The sequence below is a fragment of the Arctopsyche grandis genome, chromosome 8 (genome assembly GCF_051622035.1).
Source record: "Arctopsyche grandis isolate Sample6627 chromosome 8, ASM5162203v2, whole genome shotgun sequence".
Taxonomy (NCBI): Eukaryota; Metazoa; Arthropoda; class Insecta; order Trichoptera; family Hydropsychidae; genus Arctopsyche; species Arctopsyche grandis.
The window spans coordinates 18,626,716-18,647,456 of record NC_135362.1 but is presented as its reverse complement, the minus strand read 5'-3'; the positions used below and the strand labels follow the sequence as shown (position 1 = coordinate 18,647,456).

The window sequence follows — 20,741 nt, the reverse complement described above, 5'->3', positions numbered from 1 at the left end:
TTTTCGTGTTTGTAGATTCCATTTTATTGTGAATGATTTAAAAATACATGATAAAATACAAAAATCATGTTTTTAATAAATTTCGTGAGAGCTTACCATTTTTTGTTGTTACAAAAATTTGCATGAGAGGCTTTAAAATATTTCTTTTGTTTTTTACAAACATTAAATTTATTCTTTTATTTTGAATATTAAATATAAAAATGCAATTATTTTTATCATTCATTTTGTTTTTGTTTCTAGTGTAGCAATCGCGCTCATGTCAGTATGTTTGTGTGTTATTTATTGCGTCTTCCTCTATGAGGGTATGTATGTACATACATACCTACACATATGTATCACAGAGAAAGACACTAGATATTACGTAAAATAACGGATATTATTATTTATTTAAAGTTTGGACCATTGTAGTATTACAGAAATTCCTAATGCGCCACAATGGTCAAAAATATAACAGAAAAGAAACAAAATAGGAACTAAAGAAATTAGACATGACAAAAAAAAACATATATATACACCAGCACATTTAACACAACCATAAAAATAATAAGTTATATAATAGCGGATAATAATAATAATAATTATAAATGATAAAAAACAACAAAGAAGATGTCTTAAAGAAAAAAGAGAAAGAAAAATAAGTATAAACATATGTATGTATGTATCAGGTGGGCTGAAAAGTTCGTAGGCTGACACATAGATGGCGCTACTAGTATTAAATCCATATGATTTTTAGTTAGCCCTAACCTTCAAAAGACACGTGTATAAATTTGACAGCTGTCGTACTATTAGTTTGTTAGTTATAGCATTTTGAGTGAAGCAACTTTTATTAGTTTGAAAAAATAGATAAAAAGGAATTTCGTGTGTTAATAAAGCATTGCTTTTTGGCGAAAAAAAAATACTATTGAAGCCAAGGCTTGGCTTGATAAACATTATTCGGACTTTGCACCAGAAAAATCAACTGTTGAGAAGTGGTTTGCTAAGTTTAAACGAGGCGAAATGAGAACCGAGGACGATGCACGCAGTGGATGCCCCAAAGGGGCTGTTATCGACGAAAACATCAAAAAAGTCCACAAAATAATTTTGGACAACCGTAAAGTGAAGTTGATTGAGAAAGCTGAGACCCTAAAGATATCTAAGGAACGTGCTGGACATATCGTAAATGAATATTTGGGTATGCGAAAGCTCTGTTCAAAGTGGGTGCCGCGCGAGTTCACAATCGACCAAAAACAACAACGAATTGATGATTCTGAGCAGTGTTTGGAGCTGTTCAATTGTAATAAACCCGAATCTTTGCGTCGATATGTGACAATTGATGAAACATGGCTCCATCATTTCACACCGGAGTCCAATCGACAGTCAGCCGAGTGGACTGCACGTGATGAAGTGACTCCAAAGCGTGGAAAGACGCAAAAGTCGGCTGGCAAGGTTATGGCATCAGTATTTTGGGATGCGCATACTATAATATTCATCGACTATCTTAAAAAGGGAAAAACCATAAACAGCGACTATTACGTAGCGTTATTGGAGCGTTTGAAGGACGAAATCGCGGAAAAACGGCCCCATTTGAAGAAGAAGAAGAAAGTGCTGTTTCATCAAGACAATGCACCGTGTCACAAATCAATGAAAACGATGGCAAAATTGCATGAATTGGGCTTCAGATTGCTTCTGCATCCACCGCATTCTCCAGATCTGGCCCCCAGCGACTTTTTCCTGTTCTCAGATGCTCGCTGGACAGAAATTTTGCGCCGATGAAGAGGTAATCGCCGAAACTGAAGCCTATTTTGAGACTAAAGACCAATCGTACTATAAAAATGGTATCGAAAAATTGTATGGCCGCTATAATCGTTGTATCGCCCTCGAAGGCAACTATATTGAATAATAAAATCAAATTATAACACAAAAAAGATTTTTTCTATGCTAGCCTACGAACTTTTCAGCCCAACTGTTATATAGTCAAACATTTATACATAATCATAAAAAACAATAACAATTAATAATAGCAGATAACGTAAAAATATCAAATATAAAATTTAACATAAGGAATGTCTTGCACCTACAGCCAGTTCCAATAAATAAAAACCAACTGCAAATACCAAACATCTCTGTGAGGCCCAAATGGAAAAGATTAAATCAAAATTCCACTCATAAATCACAATCAATCATGAAAGCAATGATGAGCGCAGACTACCAGACAAATAGGTTAGAATAATATCCGACAATTTAGGCTCACTAAGGTGTAAAATATCACATTCAGACTCAGCAGCAATGATTTCATTAAGAAGTCGAATTGCTCTTGGAATAAGAGCCATTTGAAAAAGAATTGTACGAGCAGGATGTACAACCATCAAGACCCAACTGTTCCAGCAACAACGGGCATGACGTACTACCACGTAGTAGCTGGAGAATAAAACAAATTAATGAGAAGTTTCTCCGAAGTTCAAGGGAATTGTACCCAAGCATGCCCAAAAGGAAAGGGTAATGTAGTAGGGTAATGTTATATTTAGACATTTCATTCTTTAACACTTTGAGACCCGCTCATTTTTGCATTAAACCTAGCCTAGGGGCCACATAGTTTTCAATAAATTTGCCAAATTTGCAATTTTTTTCTGATGACGAAGTAGGCGTATTGTCCGTACGCCAAAATTCTTACACCAAAAGGCGTGAACGGTTCACAACAGTTGGATTCAAAATCACGCCAAAAGGTGTGAACGGGTCATAAAGTGTTAATACCAAGCTATGTATAAAATTTGGTAAGCATCCGTCAACTGAAAGTGGTAGTTTACTCTTGTTCAATTTATCTTTCAATTTCTGTTTAGAATAAATAAATAAATCTTTCACTATTTTTTTGTGATGAAAATAATAAAAAAATCACTAAATTTAATAATAATTTTAATTTAATTAACCGGAAGTGGGATTTTTTCCTCTTAGAAAAGTCAAAAATGTTGTTTAAACGATTTTTTCCACACCTCTGAAGGAATCAATGAAAATTTATATTTGTATTTTTCATGTACTAACTTACAGCCGATAGGGTTTTGGTCAGAATTTATAAACCGGAAGTTTTTATTAAAACAATATTTAATTATTTTATTTTGACCTTTTAAATTATTTTTATTTTCTTGATATTTAATGTGTATAACGATTATAGTGATTTTAATAAAATCCGACAACCAGAAGTAGAAATTTTATCTTGTGTAAGTTTCCTTATATTTGCGCTCAATTTGTATCGAAATTGCTTTCATAACCGGTATGTGTGAACGTGTATGTACGTATATTTAACTGTCCAATTTTGTTCTGTGACCTTCTTATACATATTTCTCAAATACACAGATAAAGTCATGGGTTGGTCACATCCGATTTTTTTTATTTAACATTCCTTTGATACAAAGAAAATTTTCCACTATGTCCATCGATGAAAATCCAAAATTTGCGTTTTTCGCTGCAGCCTAATGTACACTGTATGTATATGTATCAAGTTTACGCTTGTTTCAGCTTGATATGTCAGTGTAAATATGTATGAATGTATATACATATGTACATATGTATACATATGTACATATATTGTACTTAAAATTATTAACATATAACATATTCTATAAATAACTGAATCGTAAATCATCTCCTTTCAGACCCTAAGCCCTAATCAAATATTATCACATACCTAAATCGAGCATCGAATATGTATGTATGTATGTATAGGTACGTACATATGTCAAAACCACTCAGCGGGTGCTCTCACTTACGTATGTAGTCACTATCCACATTCAACTTTTCGCCATGTGTAAGTAAAATATTAGGTCGTTCAACGTGGTTGAAAAGTGGTTCGAGTCTTTGAAGTGCTCTGGTAGTACAGAAGTACTTACTACGCGTCGCTGACGATTGCAGTCGAGGAGTTTTGTTCCCTTATCTTGAGTGGGTGGAAAAAGAGCGTCGTAAATTTTCCACTATCGTCACAGACGACCCTCCGGCCTCTAATTTACCCCCGGCAGATCTGTTGAATTAAAGACCCCGAAGCCCAGGGGGGGGTCTTCTCGTAGACGCCCAAACAACGGCCTCCTCTCCAAAGCCGTCGTTTATTCAAATCATTCCAGCATGCAACCTCTAACCACAATCAGAACATATTATTCGCATAATTTAGAAAACAATTTCGCGAGTCGCCCCCACATTATTCATTATCATGAATTTCACTTAATGATGTTCGGTGTAACTTCCACGATGACGATGAGTTCTATTTTTACTCTAAATCAATATTAGTTTTATGATTTATAAGATATTATATAAAATTAACAAACAAGATTTTGAATAAATTCGACTTCATGTCATGTTTCTTATAATATAAAAATCATGAATTTGATAAAAAAAAAAGTAGAACTCAAATTAAATCAAATTTAATTTCGAAAATTAAAACTTGGCACAATTTTAAACAAAAGCTTACTGTTATTGAATGTGTCTATTTTCTGACAAAAAGAATCATCTTTAAATAATAATGTTTCAAACTATTACATATTTTTGCATTTGAATAAAAAATTACGTTTTAATTCATTTAAATTGAATAAAATTTTATGACTGGATGAAAGTCAAATATTGATCGTCTTATTTTCATAAAAAAACATGCACATGTGTACTAATACAACATAAAGAATATCATCTCAAATAAGCTGTGTTGTTTACATATGTATGTATACATTATATGTGTATTGCTTCATATCCATTTAGGGTTTTTCTTTTTGTAATATAACCATCATAAACATTTTCATATACCCCGCATTATGAGTCCTTTCAGGTTTTATTTGCCATTTACATAAGTAATAGCTTGCTTATTTGAACACCTCATTATTCAAACCAATAAAAACTAAATTATTCGTAAAAGCGTATGTATATGTAATTGAAATTAGTTGAAAACAACCTGTGACGAGTATTTTATTTAAAATAACAAGGACGTGTATTTGTATTCAAAAAAATAATAATGGGAATTTTAAGGAAAATCAGTGCAGCTTAGGCCAATCGATGTATTTATTTTTTATCTGTTGAATACATCATTAATGGTTCAGTTAGACAATTAATGCACTTAAATTAATTTGATTAACAATACATTCTAATCAGTACACATCCAGTTTCCATCTAATAACTAATTTTAAACTGAGAATTAAAAAAAAAGTTTCATATTGATGATACCCTTTGATATATTTTTCCCTTTCGTGTATTCACTGAAAGTTCCGTCCAATTCAGAGTAAAAAATTTACGTTATTCAGAAAGACTTGGCTTTCGTTGATTAAGCGGATTTGCTCTCGAAACTAAATTTTTTTTAATTGATTTCATAAAACATATATGTATATTAAATATGTATGTATATGAAATAAAATTACAGTTTTTTTGGTTTGTTAGAATTTAACGCATATGACGAATATTTCAGTACAGATTAAATTTATTTTTAATGTTATATCTCATGAATGCATTGTAATTGACTTTTGAACTTGCACTTGTAGTATTGCAAGTATCATGCATGTAACTAAAAATTTCTGCAAAATATCAATTTTGCTGATGTAATCATAACAAACAATCCAGTGAATAATTAATGTATATATTCAAATTTGAATGAAAATTAAGCAGTTTATTATATATATAAATTTATTACATACATTTTTAGCATATTACACCCTTAATACTTACAGACAGTATAGTATAACGGTAAAACACTAGAACATTTAAATAAATATATACTTTATTCAATTGTAAACATTTATCCATATATTTATTTACTATAATTATTTTTATAAATAAAGATAAAAGTGTCGATTAATATTTTTCCTTTGAAATGTATTACACATATTTCAAAAGAAAAATAAAATCAATATAATGAATCGCGCACAATACACATTTTGTTAAAAATCAAAATATGGGAAAAAAATAACAGGTGACAAAATGTGCCTAAATACGCGACTCAGTTTTTCAGCTTCTAACTTCTGATTGGGCAATGTGGCTGGGAATATGTCCAATCAGAAGGAAGCTGAAGCGATTTTCTTTATTTTTACTATTCTAAATAAATACATATGTTGATAGGAAGTGTTTCGTCTATAGAAAAATGAATGATTATAATCAAGTTGATCGCTGTTTTTCCATGTATTTTATTTTTCATAATTTTTCACACAAACATTTAAAAGCTTTTAGACTTTAATCTATTTATTTGAGTTAGTTTCCATTCAATAATTTTTTTTTTTAATGTATGGTGTTTCTTCACTTTTAAAATAAAAAATATATTTTACTCATATAATGACATTGAGATGATCAACTATCAGTGTAAATAAAGAGGAAAATATATTGACATAAATTAATTTCAGTTTAATATGTTCGCTACCAGTATATTACATAATAATTCAATGCTAAAACTAAACTTCATATATACTTAAAATTAATCGATAAATTCAATATTGTTTAATTTTATATTAAAAATATACAAAATGTGCTCGTTATGCGATTAATCGTGTCCATGTAAATCGTTAGCCAATGGTCGCAAATCCTAGTTCAGCTTGCCGTGTTTATATCGTCATCGTTAGACGATGAAATCATTACTAATAAATTTAAAATAATTTTTAAAATATTAAAAGATGAGTTTGAAAAATTCATGAGAATCCAGATTTACGAAAAAAATATTTTTTCAGTTTATGCACATGACGTAATTTAATTGTTCTTCTATAGATTTTAGGAATGTATGTGAAAATTTCTATTACTGAGAGTGATGTATAAAGGATTGTGATGAGAATTTCTTATGAATTGACTACATATTTTTATCCCCATTTTTGAAAAAGACCCATTCTCTGGCACCTGCAGTTGGCTCCCCAAAGATTACAGCGACAGGATGAGTTGTAACAGCAGTCATTAGGCCGGTGGTCACAATTTCCTGCTCTCCTTATGCAGGCTCTTCTGAAAACATAGATCAAAGAAGAACGTCTGAAAGGACATTAGAAATTTTAACCTGCCGATCGATTACAATGACAATTATTTTTGTAGTGTTAACATTACTCAAATTTCACAATGTACATATGTATATCTCACGGTAAATAAAAAATCTGTACTTCTGATTAATTTAGTTAAGCAAGGGAAGCATCCGAAAACAAATGAGAATATACAGGCTGATTTTTTAATAGATACTTGGTTTTAATCGTAAGGACGAAAACCTAGCAATGAAGTTAACATGTATGTATAAGGTATTTTTTCCATTTGAGCAAATTTCTCAAGTGATCTTTAAATACGTGTACTAAGCTTTAATTTATTTGTGTATCTTGGAAAATATCGTGTTTTACGCTATTTTAATCAACGCAAATCAAGTAAGCTTAGCAAGACATTATGGCTTTCTAAAAAGGCTCTAGAAATCTCTTCTAAAGGATTACTGTGACCACAAATCGTATTATGGAAAAAACCTTTTTGGGGAAATAGGAAAAAAAGACGTTTCCTAGTCGCGTGCTACACGCAAAAGTAAAAAAACTTTTTTAATGAATCAATTGAATTATATATGATATAATTCGAATGTACACATTACAAATGTGTTTATAAAATCCCTTCAACATACCAAAAAACAAAATTAGAAATGTGTTTTATATACATACATATGTATGTATGTTATGTATGTATTTATTAAGGCATCCAATCCCAGGGTCCCGGGATCCCGACATTTTTTGGTACCGTGAATCCCGGTGCTGAAACTAGTCTCTATAAAAAATATACAATTTGTAAAAATATTATTTTTACAAATTGTATATTTTTGTATTGAATTTTTTTCGAATTGTATACTCTAAATCAATCATTCAAGATTTCTTAATTTACAAATTTTAAGAATAAGTAAGCTTTTTTTCTTCTGAGGTACATAAATAAATATGCACATACATATGTTTGTGTTAAAAGAAAAATCTAGATGGAAATAAAGATAAGATTCAACGGAACAGAAAAGGCAAAAAGTCCGAGTATATGATATGCACCACAATATTAAATTACTTGAAAACATATTCGAAACAGATTCATCACGTTTCACTTTTTTAATAAAAATTACCAACATCGATCAGATGAAAAATTTGGGTTATTTCAAATATTCTTTATTGTAATTTTTTGCTTCATCGATCTATGGAGCAAACCTTCATTAAGCGCTCGCGTTTGTTGAATCTACCGTGAAAATTACACGACAGGACGTTCCCTCGCCAATTTGTTCGGATGCTAACTTCTGATTAACTAGTTAGCTTGAAAGCCTTCTGAGCTATTAACTATTTCAGTATCATCTATATACATACATAGTTGTATTTACACTCTTTTCGTGAAAATTTCTAAGCGGTATAATATTTCGTATTATTATGTTTTTGTGTGTATAAAACTTAATATTTAACGATAGATATACATACATATTATATAATACTGTACGTTTTGCTTATAAACGTTTGTGAAAATCTAGTCCTGAAACAAATTTCTCTAGAGAATTATTTCGGCTCGATGGATTTCATTTCTATGGTTGAGCCTTGTGGAAAAGAATATTTTCCACAACATGATTCGCACCACAAACAATATACGGACCCGAGCAAATTATATATGTAGAATCAGCCTTGTATATTTTGCATTAAAAAATACAATCGTTATCATCATCCGAATTAAGAATTTAGATTTGCAATTTTGTTATTATATATTCTTTTGGGTTTTTAGTGGTGTTTCCTTATTTTTATTGCTCCTTTCTTTTAAGCAGTAATTTATGTACATTACAAATTCAAAAATCCTTTTCTCGGCGAACCCTTCTTGTAAAATTTTTACTCTTTGATATGTAAAAAATATTAACGCATTCAAATTCACTAAGGTATTATATATATGTACTAAGGTATATATATATATATATATATATATATATATATATATATATATATATATATATATATATATATATATATATATATATATATATATATATATATATATATATATATATATATATATATATATATATATATATATATATATATATATATATATATATATATATATATATATATATATATATATATATGTACTACGTAAAATAAATAAGCTTAGCGATTCAAATGATTTCGTGAAATATTTGTGATATACTCACTTTTGGGCGTTTTGTAGAAGTTGTTCGATTGCATTTTCCGAATAGTCATCGGGTTCAACTCCATCGTCTGAAACAAATTAAAAAATATCTTTGTAATGGATATTCGAGAAAACAACAAAATCATACGACGTGGCATTAGGTACATATATATTTATTTACATACATATGTATATTATATGTGTAAGTGTGATACGATCAACGACGTGTAAAATAATGTACCTACGTAATAAACGCGCCCTGAAAGGTTGTTAACACGCTCGTAGTAATTTATTAGCATAAATTGCCGTGATAGTGTTTTATACAAAACATCGACGCAATTTTAATTGAAAATATTTCACAATCATACATCTTTTTCCTCAATGCAGCATTTTTCAAAATGGGAAGCTATTTACATATGTGTACACGTTTATCCATCTCCAGGGATACTTTTTATACTTTTTCTTTTGAAAAAAAAACAATTGATCAGATTAAAGATTTCCCTAAAGTGACGTCCATGGTTTCAAACTTGTACATATGTATATAAGTCATAGATCATAAATTAAATTAAAATTATGTGTATTCAAATAGTGGTATAAAACTGAACATATCCAGGCAACATCAATAAATGTGCTGGACTGGAGAGGACCATTAACTATCACAGCAATTTACTGCCCACCAAGACACAAAATAACTACAGAAATGTACAATGACTTATTTAAAACTTATTTAAAACATAGATTTATCATAGGAGGAGACTGGAACGCAAAAAACACTCATTGGGGCTCCAGAATTACACTACCAAAAGGCAGACAACTGAAAAATAGCATTGATATGAATTCTATGCAAACACTGTCAACAGGAGAACCTACATTCTGGCCAGCCGATGTAAACAAAAACCCTGACCTGGTGACAAATGGTAGGTAGACTGCAGTGGCGGACGGTGGGTGTTAATACCGGGTGTGCTGTGTATGCCGTAGGGCATAGGGTATAAAATTAGCAATTAAAAAAAAATACTCGTTTTGCATTACAAAAATGTTTAATTTATTAGTTATTTATACATAAGTTCAATGCGACGTTTCTGAGACATAAACTTTTCAATCACGTCTGCATAGAATGTGTCTTTCTGTTTTAATTCCACCAATAACTTTTTTTCTATTGAAATTAAGCTAAGGCCACATAATCTATCTTGACCTTGCGTACCTCTATAGCAAGTTTTTATTCTTTTCAGCGCCGAAAAAGAACGTTCTGCTGAAGCTGTACTGCTTGGTATCGTTAATATTAATTCTCCCAGCTTAAACACCTCTTTAAAACCAGATTCGAGGTTATTTTTTGTCATGAATTGTATTAATTCATGAACAGGTTTCTCTGAAAATTCAGAGCTGGAATATAGCACAATGAGTTCGTTTTTCAATCGAATATAATCAAACAGTGATCCATAAAAATCTTTTAATTTATTAATTAAAACATTTGGAAAATTTTCTTTATATTCGTCATATTTATCATTACAAAGAAGGTGAAAATATTCTAATTTGGAAAGTAAGAATATGCGATTATGCTATCAACTATTTTGAAATATAATTGACGAAATGAAGTTTTATCTTCTACTTCTGAATAATTTTTTAATCTTTGTGGCCTACGATCATGATCATCATTTTTTTCATTTAAATAATTATTCCATAACATTTCAAAATTATTATCCCTTTCGTATTTCAGTTGCTGCAAAACATCATTAATTTTTTTACAACAATATAAAACGTCCGAAGATTTAGATTGAAGAATGTTATACAAAACATCAGTTATTCCAAACAGTTTTGAAAAAAATTGAAGAAGTTTAATTGTTTGAAAATCCTCTAAAAAGCCTAAAAACCCTCGTGCTTTTATAACAGTATCTGTGTCCCATAATTCACAATTTTCTATAACATGTCGAAAAAAATCTGTAAATTGACTTCTGTATTGTTGTACTGTGCTACTTAAACGAGATGTAAAATTCCACCTTGTGGGTGAATACTCTTTTGGAAGATTTTGAAAAGTATGTAGACAATCCATTTAAAGTTTGAAAAAATGATTTACTTTCTTTAATATCAGAAAGACCTTGCTGCAATACTAAATTCAATACATGAGCATAACAGTGTGTAAAAAGAGCAAAAGGATAAGCATTGAGGACTTTGGATTGCAAACCATTTACGTGTCCACTCATTACACTTGCTCCATCATAAGTCTGTCCAACCAATTTGTCTTGAATTTTAAATTCTTCAACTATGTATGTTCACCACGTGACGGAATAGACCATTAGATGTTTTATCAGCACTAACGTCTGTAAAACTAATAAACCGTTCATGTACATTGCCATTACATACAAAACGTAAAACTGTTGAGAGCTGTGATTTTGTCATTATATCTGAAGTTTCATCGAGAATAATAGCAACAAAACTTGCTGACTCTACTTCATTTTTTATATGAACTTTAATAACATGAGCGATTGCTTCGATTATGTCATTTTGTATACTTGGAGAAGTACCACGAAAGGTAGTAGCAGTATTTAAATGAGTATCTAAAACAGAATCATATTCTCGAAGAGCATTTAGATATTCAATGTAATTGCCTTTGTTTACGGAATTACATGACTCGTCGTGACCTCGCAGGGACAGTTCTTGTTTTCCTAGATAGATTATTGCGTTAATAATTCGTTTTAAAACATCTCTATTTTTATTTACTTGTTCATTATGTCGACTTATTTCGGCTTTACGTTGACTGTCAATTAATACGTCGATTCGTTGTTTGCCAAACATTTGTATGGAAAGAAATGATTGAACGTGTGCCTGCGATCCTTCGTGTTTCTTCAGTGCTGCTGTCAAATGGTTGAGATCAGCAAATCCTTCTTTGTTCCACACATTAATATATTTGGAGAACAATAAACATGGCCAGCAGAAAAGTTTGGATCGAATTTCACAGCCTGTAATCCATTCGAATTTTTTATAATTTGAAACGCAAAAATGTCTAGTGTAAACTTTTGTTTTTTCTTTATGCAAACTGGATAAATTTGGAAGAGACGGACACGGTTTCCCATCTTTAATTATTTTTAATTTTATCTCAAAACTTCTATTTGAAAACGGAATAGTTAAAATGTCTTGAACACTGTTAGCCATTATTAGTTATTAGAGGTATGACTGAGATACGAATGACCATAAAAATACGAATGTGCGAAAAAGTACGAGACCACGTGTCGCATCGCATTCGGTCAATTGCCGAGTGGTGCGGTGCGGTGCGGTGCGCGGTGCTCTGAAGTCGTAGCACACCGTACGTCTTAATATCGCGAACAAACCTATACAAGCGAATATCCGCCTGCACACTTCAACCAAACCCACCAATTTGCTGCACGGCATAGGTATTCTCTCGTCGCGGCGCACAAACTACATACACACATCACACAACACGCTGCAGACTGCACACCACACCATACACCATACATTTAGCGCACGCGGTAAATACACCATACACATCAATGCCTGTTTATACAACAACACATTATTTTGTATTAAAATACTACTTTATGTGGTCTTTGGTTTTCACGGGTGTGCGCCGCACACCTAGCACACACCCAATATACGCCACTGGTAGACTGGTTTTCAAATCGATAAGGAACCGTTTTAACAATGAAATCAGATAAATTGGCAAGCTCTGAAAGGAAACGTTAGACTTGGAGCACAAATATCCCAGTCTAACCAGCAACACTGCACAAACACTCCAGATACATACTTTTCGATAGAGATCGAACCCAAGCTCGAGCCCGATATAATCTAATATATACTTTCGAAAGAGATTTTGTATATACATACGTATGTATGTAACTATCTTTGATTCGTAGAATCCGTGACATTAAATTTAATAAAAAAACAAATAAATATTGAAATAAATTTAAATAAAATAAAAATCAAATAAATTTAATAAAATGCTTACTATTAGATAAGCCATTTTTAAACGGTTTATATTACAAATACACTAGTAATAAAATAAAATATAGTACATATTTTTATATATGTACAAATATTTATATATGTACGAATTATTTTTTTATTTGTGGATATGACACTATTTTGCAACAAAAAATATATCAAAAAAAAATTTGAAAACCCTATTACAGTTCTCAATAATATATAATGCAATATATGTATGTACGATACAAAACGCAAGTATTCCACTCGTATATCTTTCATCTACGTATGTATGTATTTTGTTAATTGAACTTTTGACATTTTCCACGTGAAACGATAACGTCCGTTCGTAATGTAGTGCGAGTGGGTGGATACGACGTCAAATGCAAACCTCGTGATAAATAATTCTAAATTATACGTTGGACAATGACATTCCTACCAAAGAACAAAATGTCGTTACGGTTACGTGCCGTGGGATTCGGTCGGCATTACGGGTATTACCGGGATTCGGACGGGACACTGATGTGTCCGCAGGCGTCGATTTAATTCCACACCAGCTTCCACCATTAAAATAATTCAATTTTCTCTAGTTTTCTCTACCTATCATGGCTAGTGAATATATGCATACATAAAGAATCCATTTCCTTGTCAAAATTGGTAGTAGTTTTTACCCCGCAATATATTGGAATATGTACATTGTATATGTATGTTTAAATCTAATATGTAATTTCGAAAGAGACTTTCTTTGTACATATGTAACTATGTAACTATCGTTGGTTCGTAGAATTTGTGACGTTAAATATAATAAAAAAAGCAAATGTATACTCAAATATATTTAAATAAAATAAAACTATTCAAATAAATTTAATAAAATTTTAACTCTTAGATTAGTCATGTTTAAGCGGTTTATATTACAAATACCGGTTTATATTATATTTAAATAACTAGTAAATCAATAAAATTAGAATAATGTTGGTTTTAAATACAAATGTATGTTAAGAGGGCTGGACACCAGCGCCTTGTCTATACAAACGTATTAGACTTCTCCCTACCTCAATTATGGCACTAGAGAAATTATTTTTTAATATGCTATGGATGTCCACCATTGAGTTGTATCTATTGTTTTAATTTTTTGATTAGTTATTTTTTATAGGAGCTAAGAGCCGCCAAACATCAATAAAATCGCCTCTTATTTACACCCACGAAAAGAGTCCAGCGTGGTTATTTAACGGTCGATTTAAAAAAAAATACGCTCATATTTGCACAGAAAATATCTTTCTCATACCGATGATAAAATTTTTTAAATATTGGTTCAGTTTCGGAGGAGAAAATAGGAGAATACGAAACCTCGATTTTGTTAATTTAAAATACGTTTTATCTGGTTGAAGCGCAACTGTCGCATTCACTCAATATATATATCGAAGAAAGGAACGGTAACAAAATTAAGGTTTCGGGTGTACAGCCCTCTTAAGAATTCTGAATTATATGCAAGTACGTGTATAATATATGGAGTTGTAGTTCGAAGCATTAATATTTGCGGTGTTAAAGTTTCAGTAGTCATGTTATGAATAATATTCATACGTTACCTCATCCCCCACATACCAAAAACGATTTAAAACGCAAGGAATAATTTACTGGACGTAATTAGTGAGACCTATGGGAGCTGGCCGTTTTAATTCTGTATTTAAATCTCGGTTTTAAATGCTGTGCTTTGAAATACAAGCACGATCGCATCAAAAAATTTCTGAAAATAAGTTATCAGACTGTAAATGTCTGAGGTACCTTTAATGAACCACTTACTCGTTCCCAGTTCATTCAAATGCGATTCATATTATATTAACGTATTCAAAACAATTTTCATTATTTGATGCCTTTGGATATTCATTCTTAGAAATTCGTATCAAAGGTAACGAAAAAGTTATGACGTCCTCGGAGTTACGCAACTTTCAAAGAGCAAATAAGCAATGAGATATCTCCAGTGGCATATTATTTGGAGATAAAAATAATTTAAATCCTTTTAAATACAGGCGGCATATTGTATTTCAGTTTGCGGTGAATGCTCGTTAAAGGAATGAACACTGGTAAAACCCAACCAGGTAAATTAATTAACAGGCCTTGTTCAATTCATCCGTTTACTTAGGATTCGCTAATCGAAGTAACGTGTCCTCTTCAAAGAGAACCTGTCTTTAAGAAGATCCTTTTGTTGGTTTCACTCAATTATCCTTTGGTTTGCAAATTGCCAACCCTGCGAATTGCAATCCTGCGCGGATTTGAAACAAAATACCGAAACCACTATAAAAATCTTTCAATTTTATGTATAATGGATTATTTTATTATTATAAAATGAGACATATTTTTTGACTCATAATAGATAAATATTTCAAATTATTTATAAGCGTCCAAGATGACGAAATAGGAAAATATAAAAAAAAAAATAATATTATACATTTACTTTTTTACGCTATTTCTAGAATATTTCACGCACATATGTACATACGTGTACGTGACGTAAAATTCGCAATATTTTCGCATATATTCGTAATATTAGTTGAGTAGATACTGATGAGAAAACGATTAATCAGTAGACGTGCTAGAGCAAATTCAATTTGAAGTCATCTCTAATATGTACATACATATATACATATTTGTATAGAAACGTTCAGCCCATCATGTCTACATATTCTATACGTACCTTGAATATGCATGGGGTCTACCTCACGGCACCGAAAGTGAAAAGGTCGAAAAAGCAAATATCTGAAGGCAAAGATCGAAAATCGAAAGATCTTAAGTCGAAGATCTTAAGTCGTATATATATATATATATATATATATATATATATATATATATATATATATATATATATATATATATATATATATATATATATATATATATATATATATATATATATATATATATATATATCAGTGGCATGCGGTGAAATTATCTCTCTTTTTGTCATACAGCCTTATTTAATGTGCGCGCGCAGGATACGGGAGGAAAAGCCTGCTCCTCTTGTTCCTGTTGTATCCTGCTCGCGCAAATTAAATGAGGATGTACGACGGGGGAAAGAGAGTTTTACCGCACGCCACTGATATATACATATATACTAACCGTTTTTCATATGTATGCATGGTAAACGAACATTTTCGAACATTTCTCACCCCTGACTAACATATCTCTTTTAACTTGGGCAGTATTAGCAATTAACTCTGAGATTTTGGTGTTTTTACTAAAAATCTTTAAAAATGAAATTAAAAAAAAGCAGTAAGACTTTGGACTGAAGTATGTGTGGCTCAAAATGTTGTAAATTATGTAAGCTATCAACCCTTCAAGGCTTTGTATCGAGCTACCAAACACCCTGTATATTAAGTATGTATGTATGTATGAATGTATATATAATAAGTATATCATTTAAAGATAAAAGGGGTTAACCTATATCGTTTCCATCGTTGTCGGTTAAGTACAAAGCCTTTCTCGGAAAACAATGGTGGCTTCAAATTATCAGATAAAAATTCATTGTTCGCAAATTCTTTTTTTAGTTTTACATCTATGTACGTAACGTAAACACGATCCTACTCAGATACGAATAGCATCTCCAATGCTATATTCGTGTTATTAAAAAATATTTAAATTTATACAGAATAAATTCAGACAAATCCCACATATGTACATATGTATGTACATACATATGTACGTTAGTGCAATAATGGTGAGTGTAATTTTATTGCAATCGTACAGAATTGCCATTGGGTTGATTCAAAGGAAAAGTCCCAACACGAATTCCCTACAGATGTAGAAAGACGATCCCATAAAAAAATAAATAAAATACAGTCTAATCCATTTCTGGTTCGAAGTAAACATTGAAATTAATTTATAGCAACAATATTTCCCGAGTCCACTTTTCCTGAAAGAAAATAAAATCTGTGAATTTAAATTCATACTGAAATTGTGACTTGTTGTCTGTAGGTAGAACTTTTTTAGTAATCAGACGTATTCATGTCGTTCTCTTCTTTGTGGTGCGATGCTTTTTGATGCGTCTCATGTTTACGTCAATCTTTTTTTATCCTATCCATGCAATTCACTACGCGAAACTTGGCCATGTATTACAATCCATATTTATATAATATACTTTGAAGTGATTCGGTAGCTATGTGACACGGGAATAATTGAATTTTCGTATAGGGTGGCTTTCGCATCGAAATTTCCTTTGACGCTCCGGAAAAAATAAAATTCACAAAATGAATGAAGGGCGTAAATCCCGACAAAATTATATTTTATTATGTAAAGCATAAATAAAGTAAAAGTCAAAGTATATGTCAGTAAACGAGTACACGTACACAAATGTACACTTTTAGACGCTCATAACGAATGGGTTAATAATAACGTTCTTCACCTCTACAGCAACTCCATTCAAAGACTTGTTACATACATACATGAGAAGCTGTATCGGCCTTTCTGTGGCATTTCCTTTATGTCACTTGCAAACTATTGAATCCATTCAACGCTGGAAAATCACTTCGCTTTTCAACATACGACGTCATTCTTCTCCAACCCCATATAAATGCATTTTTATTCGGTATGATATTTCCACGTCCGTTGATACGTTTAAATTTATACGTTTTCGCTACGGAAAATTAACGACGTGAGTATACGAGGTTGGAAAACTAATACCACGGCAGGTTGTATCCTTCCAGCTTCCGTATCCGGTGAAAAGTGGGAGTAGTCTTAGCGCTATTCCGGTTGCCATAGTTACTGGCTACCGAGCAAATATGTGTTTATGCTAAGGAGACAAAGATGAGAAAGGTCGCCTTTAGAGGACGCGCTACAAAAACGGATACAGACAGAAAAAACTATCCTAGAATACGAACTTATGTAATAATATAAATATGTATGTATATACATATAATGTATTATATAAAATGAAAACATATGTATAATATATTGTGTAAATTAATGCGCACAACAAAAAAGTAAAAATTATAGAAAAATTCTTAGAATTACATATACATATAGGTATAGAATATGTCTAAGAACGAAATATTAAGAGAGCGGAGTAATAATTAGGAATAGAGAAAAGATCATAGACAGAGTTTACACGTTCTATGCAAAACTATACGAGAACAACAAAGGTCAATTTCCCGCTCCGGAATCGACACACGGCAAAGGGTTCCTGCAGTATTGCCTAGCGAAGTAGAGGCCGCGCTAAATACTGCAAAGAACGGTAAAACCCCAGGGGAAGATAATATTCCCATTGACTTACTAAAATGTGGCGGCTCCCCCCTAAATAATATCTTAGCTAGGCTTTTCAGCAAATGCATCCAGAACCAAGCTATACCAGAAGGATGGAATAACGCAACTATCATCTTGATACACAAAAAAGGTGATAAAAGCGATATCAAGAACTACCGACCCATTAGTTTACTTTCAGCGGTCTACAAGCTCTTCACGAAGGTTATTACAGAAAGGCTGAAGAATATCCTCGACGAGAACCAACCTATAGAACAGGCAGGATTTAGGGCAAATTTCAGCACAATGGACCACCTCCAAGTAGTTGGCGAACTAATCGAACGCGCCAACGAATATCAACGGCCATTGTGACTAGGTTTCGTCGATTATCAGAAAACCTTCGATACAGTTAGCCATAATGCAGTACTTAACGGTCTACAAACACAGGGAGTGCCGGAACCCTATGTGGGGCTGTTAGCTACAATATATAAGAATGCCACAGCTTCGGTTAAAATTTTTTCAGGTACAGATAGATTTAGCATAGGAAAAGGAGTAAGACAAGGAGATACAATCTCGCCCAAGTTATTCAATGCGGTGCTTGAAGGAGTTTTCAGGAACTTGGATTGGGACACAGCCGGAGTAAGCATCAACGGTCGCTTCTTGAGTCACCTTCGGTTCGCAGACGATATAGTTTTAATAGCTCGTGATTCAGCTGACCTACTTAATAGACTAACACAGCTGGACAGGGAAAGTAGAAAAGTAGGATTAAAAATTAGCGTAGATAAGACCAAACTAATGTTCAATAGTTATTGCATGCCTGATAGCATCCCATTAGATTATAAACCAGTAGAAGTAGTAAATAATTATTTATATTTAGGTCAAATAATTGACATGACTGGTAGTAAAGATGAAGAGATAAACATACGTATGAAATTAGGATGGAGTGCATTTGGACGGATGAATACTGTTTTTAAATCAAAAATGCCACTCTGGCAATACTGTTTTTAAATCAAAAAAAGCATGGAACGCTGTATGCTTGGCATAACGAGGAAAGACAGAAAGCGGAATACGTGGGTGAGAAGTATGAAAAGAGTAGTGGACATAGTGGATAGAGTGAAGAGATTGAAATGGCAATGGGCGGGTCACGTAGCTAGGAGGATGGACGAAAGGTGGACAAAAGAAGTGCTTGAATGGTACCCGAGATAATGCAAAAGGGTAAAAGGAAGAGCGCAAGGAAGATGGGTGAACGAAATTAGGAAAATGTGCGGAATGAGATGGATGAGTGTTGCGCAAAACAGAGACGAGTGGAAGCGTATTGGAGAGGCCTTCATCCAGCAGTGGATGAAGAAATTTGAAATACTCACGAAAATTAAATTGATCCACAGAAGCATTGAAGCGATTCAATAAAAAATAATTCTGTATAGAGTGTCTAGCATATAATTTGACACGATGGACTCAAAGGCAAAAAGTGAGTAATGACCTGCCTAGTCGTGGTTCGGTCAGCGATATGATTTATTACCCCAATCTTGTTGAAGTTTGAACTCAATAGATTTCGTTCCCTATCCCAAGCCTCCTTCGACAGAAAACCGCCCGATAACCTTATGTTTCAGTGCGAATTATTCCAATAACAAATTTACGAGCACCATTCTGCTCACCATAATAGCTTGTTTTGTTAACATCCCTACATATGTACATAATATTGTAAACTCAATGAATATTGCCAATTTATCGCGACGGGTGCTATATGTATAATGCGAATTCCGAAAATAGCTGAAATCAATATTAATTAAATTGATTACATAAATTAATTGTATCCTTCAAATAATATTACGTTACTCGACAGTATTTCGCAAAGGATTGTAAATAGGTTTTTGAGCTATTTTTCCTATTATGCTGTAGATTAACATTAGAATAATATAATAATATGATTACCAACCAAATTAAATTAAATTGTAAAATAGAAAATGATCAGTAGCTATTAAAATAGATATAAGATGTATTATGAACATAATTTCGTAATAATAAAAAACATTTAAAAATCAAAATCAAAGCAATTCGAGAGTATTTCGACAATATTATGATTATGATTATTCGGTGAAATGATAAATAACAAATAACTTTGAATATTTTGTAAAATAAAAACCATTTTGGTCTTCCTCCAATTATAATGAAAAGCTAAAATTTTCTCGGCTATTAAATTTAAAGGTAATTCAATTTTAAGTCTAACAATTTTAAAAGATTAATATTCCTTTTATTAAGCAGATTGTGAGAATCTTGAGTGTGTATTTGAGATTTTCTATTACTTCACAAGTTAAACAAGCATTTCATTTATTTTTTAATTTGATACAATATTTATATAAGTGCTTTCATAAAGTTTTTAATGTAATAAAATAAATTCAAAATCAATAAAAATCTTTAATAAAGTATGCTATATATGTATAATACATACATACGTACGAGGGTTCACATTAAATGTGTAAATGCATATTAATTAAATGTCA

At 31.8% G+C, this 20,741-nt stretch overlaps 1 protein-coding gene across 1 annotated transcript in view; it reads right to left on the bottom strand.

The window, feature by feature from the left end:
- Window positions 1-6,782: 6,782 nt before the first annotated feature.
- Window positions 6,783-20,741, bottom strand: part of LOC143915868 (xibalbin-1-like) — a 32,382-nt gene continuing 18,423 nt past the window's right edge. The window contains exons 2-3 of the mRNA XM_077436689.1: window positions 9,101-9,167; window positions 6,783-6,918 (exon numbers count right to left, since the gene is read on the bottom strand). Coding sequence (XP_077292815.1) covers window positions 6,783-6,918; window positions 9,101-9,167 — 203 coding nt within the window. The remainder of the gene's footprint in view (window positions 6,919-9,100; window positions 9,168-20,741) is intronic.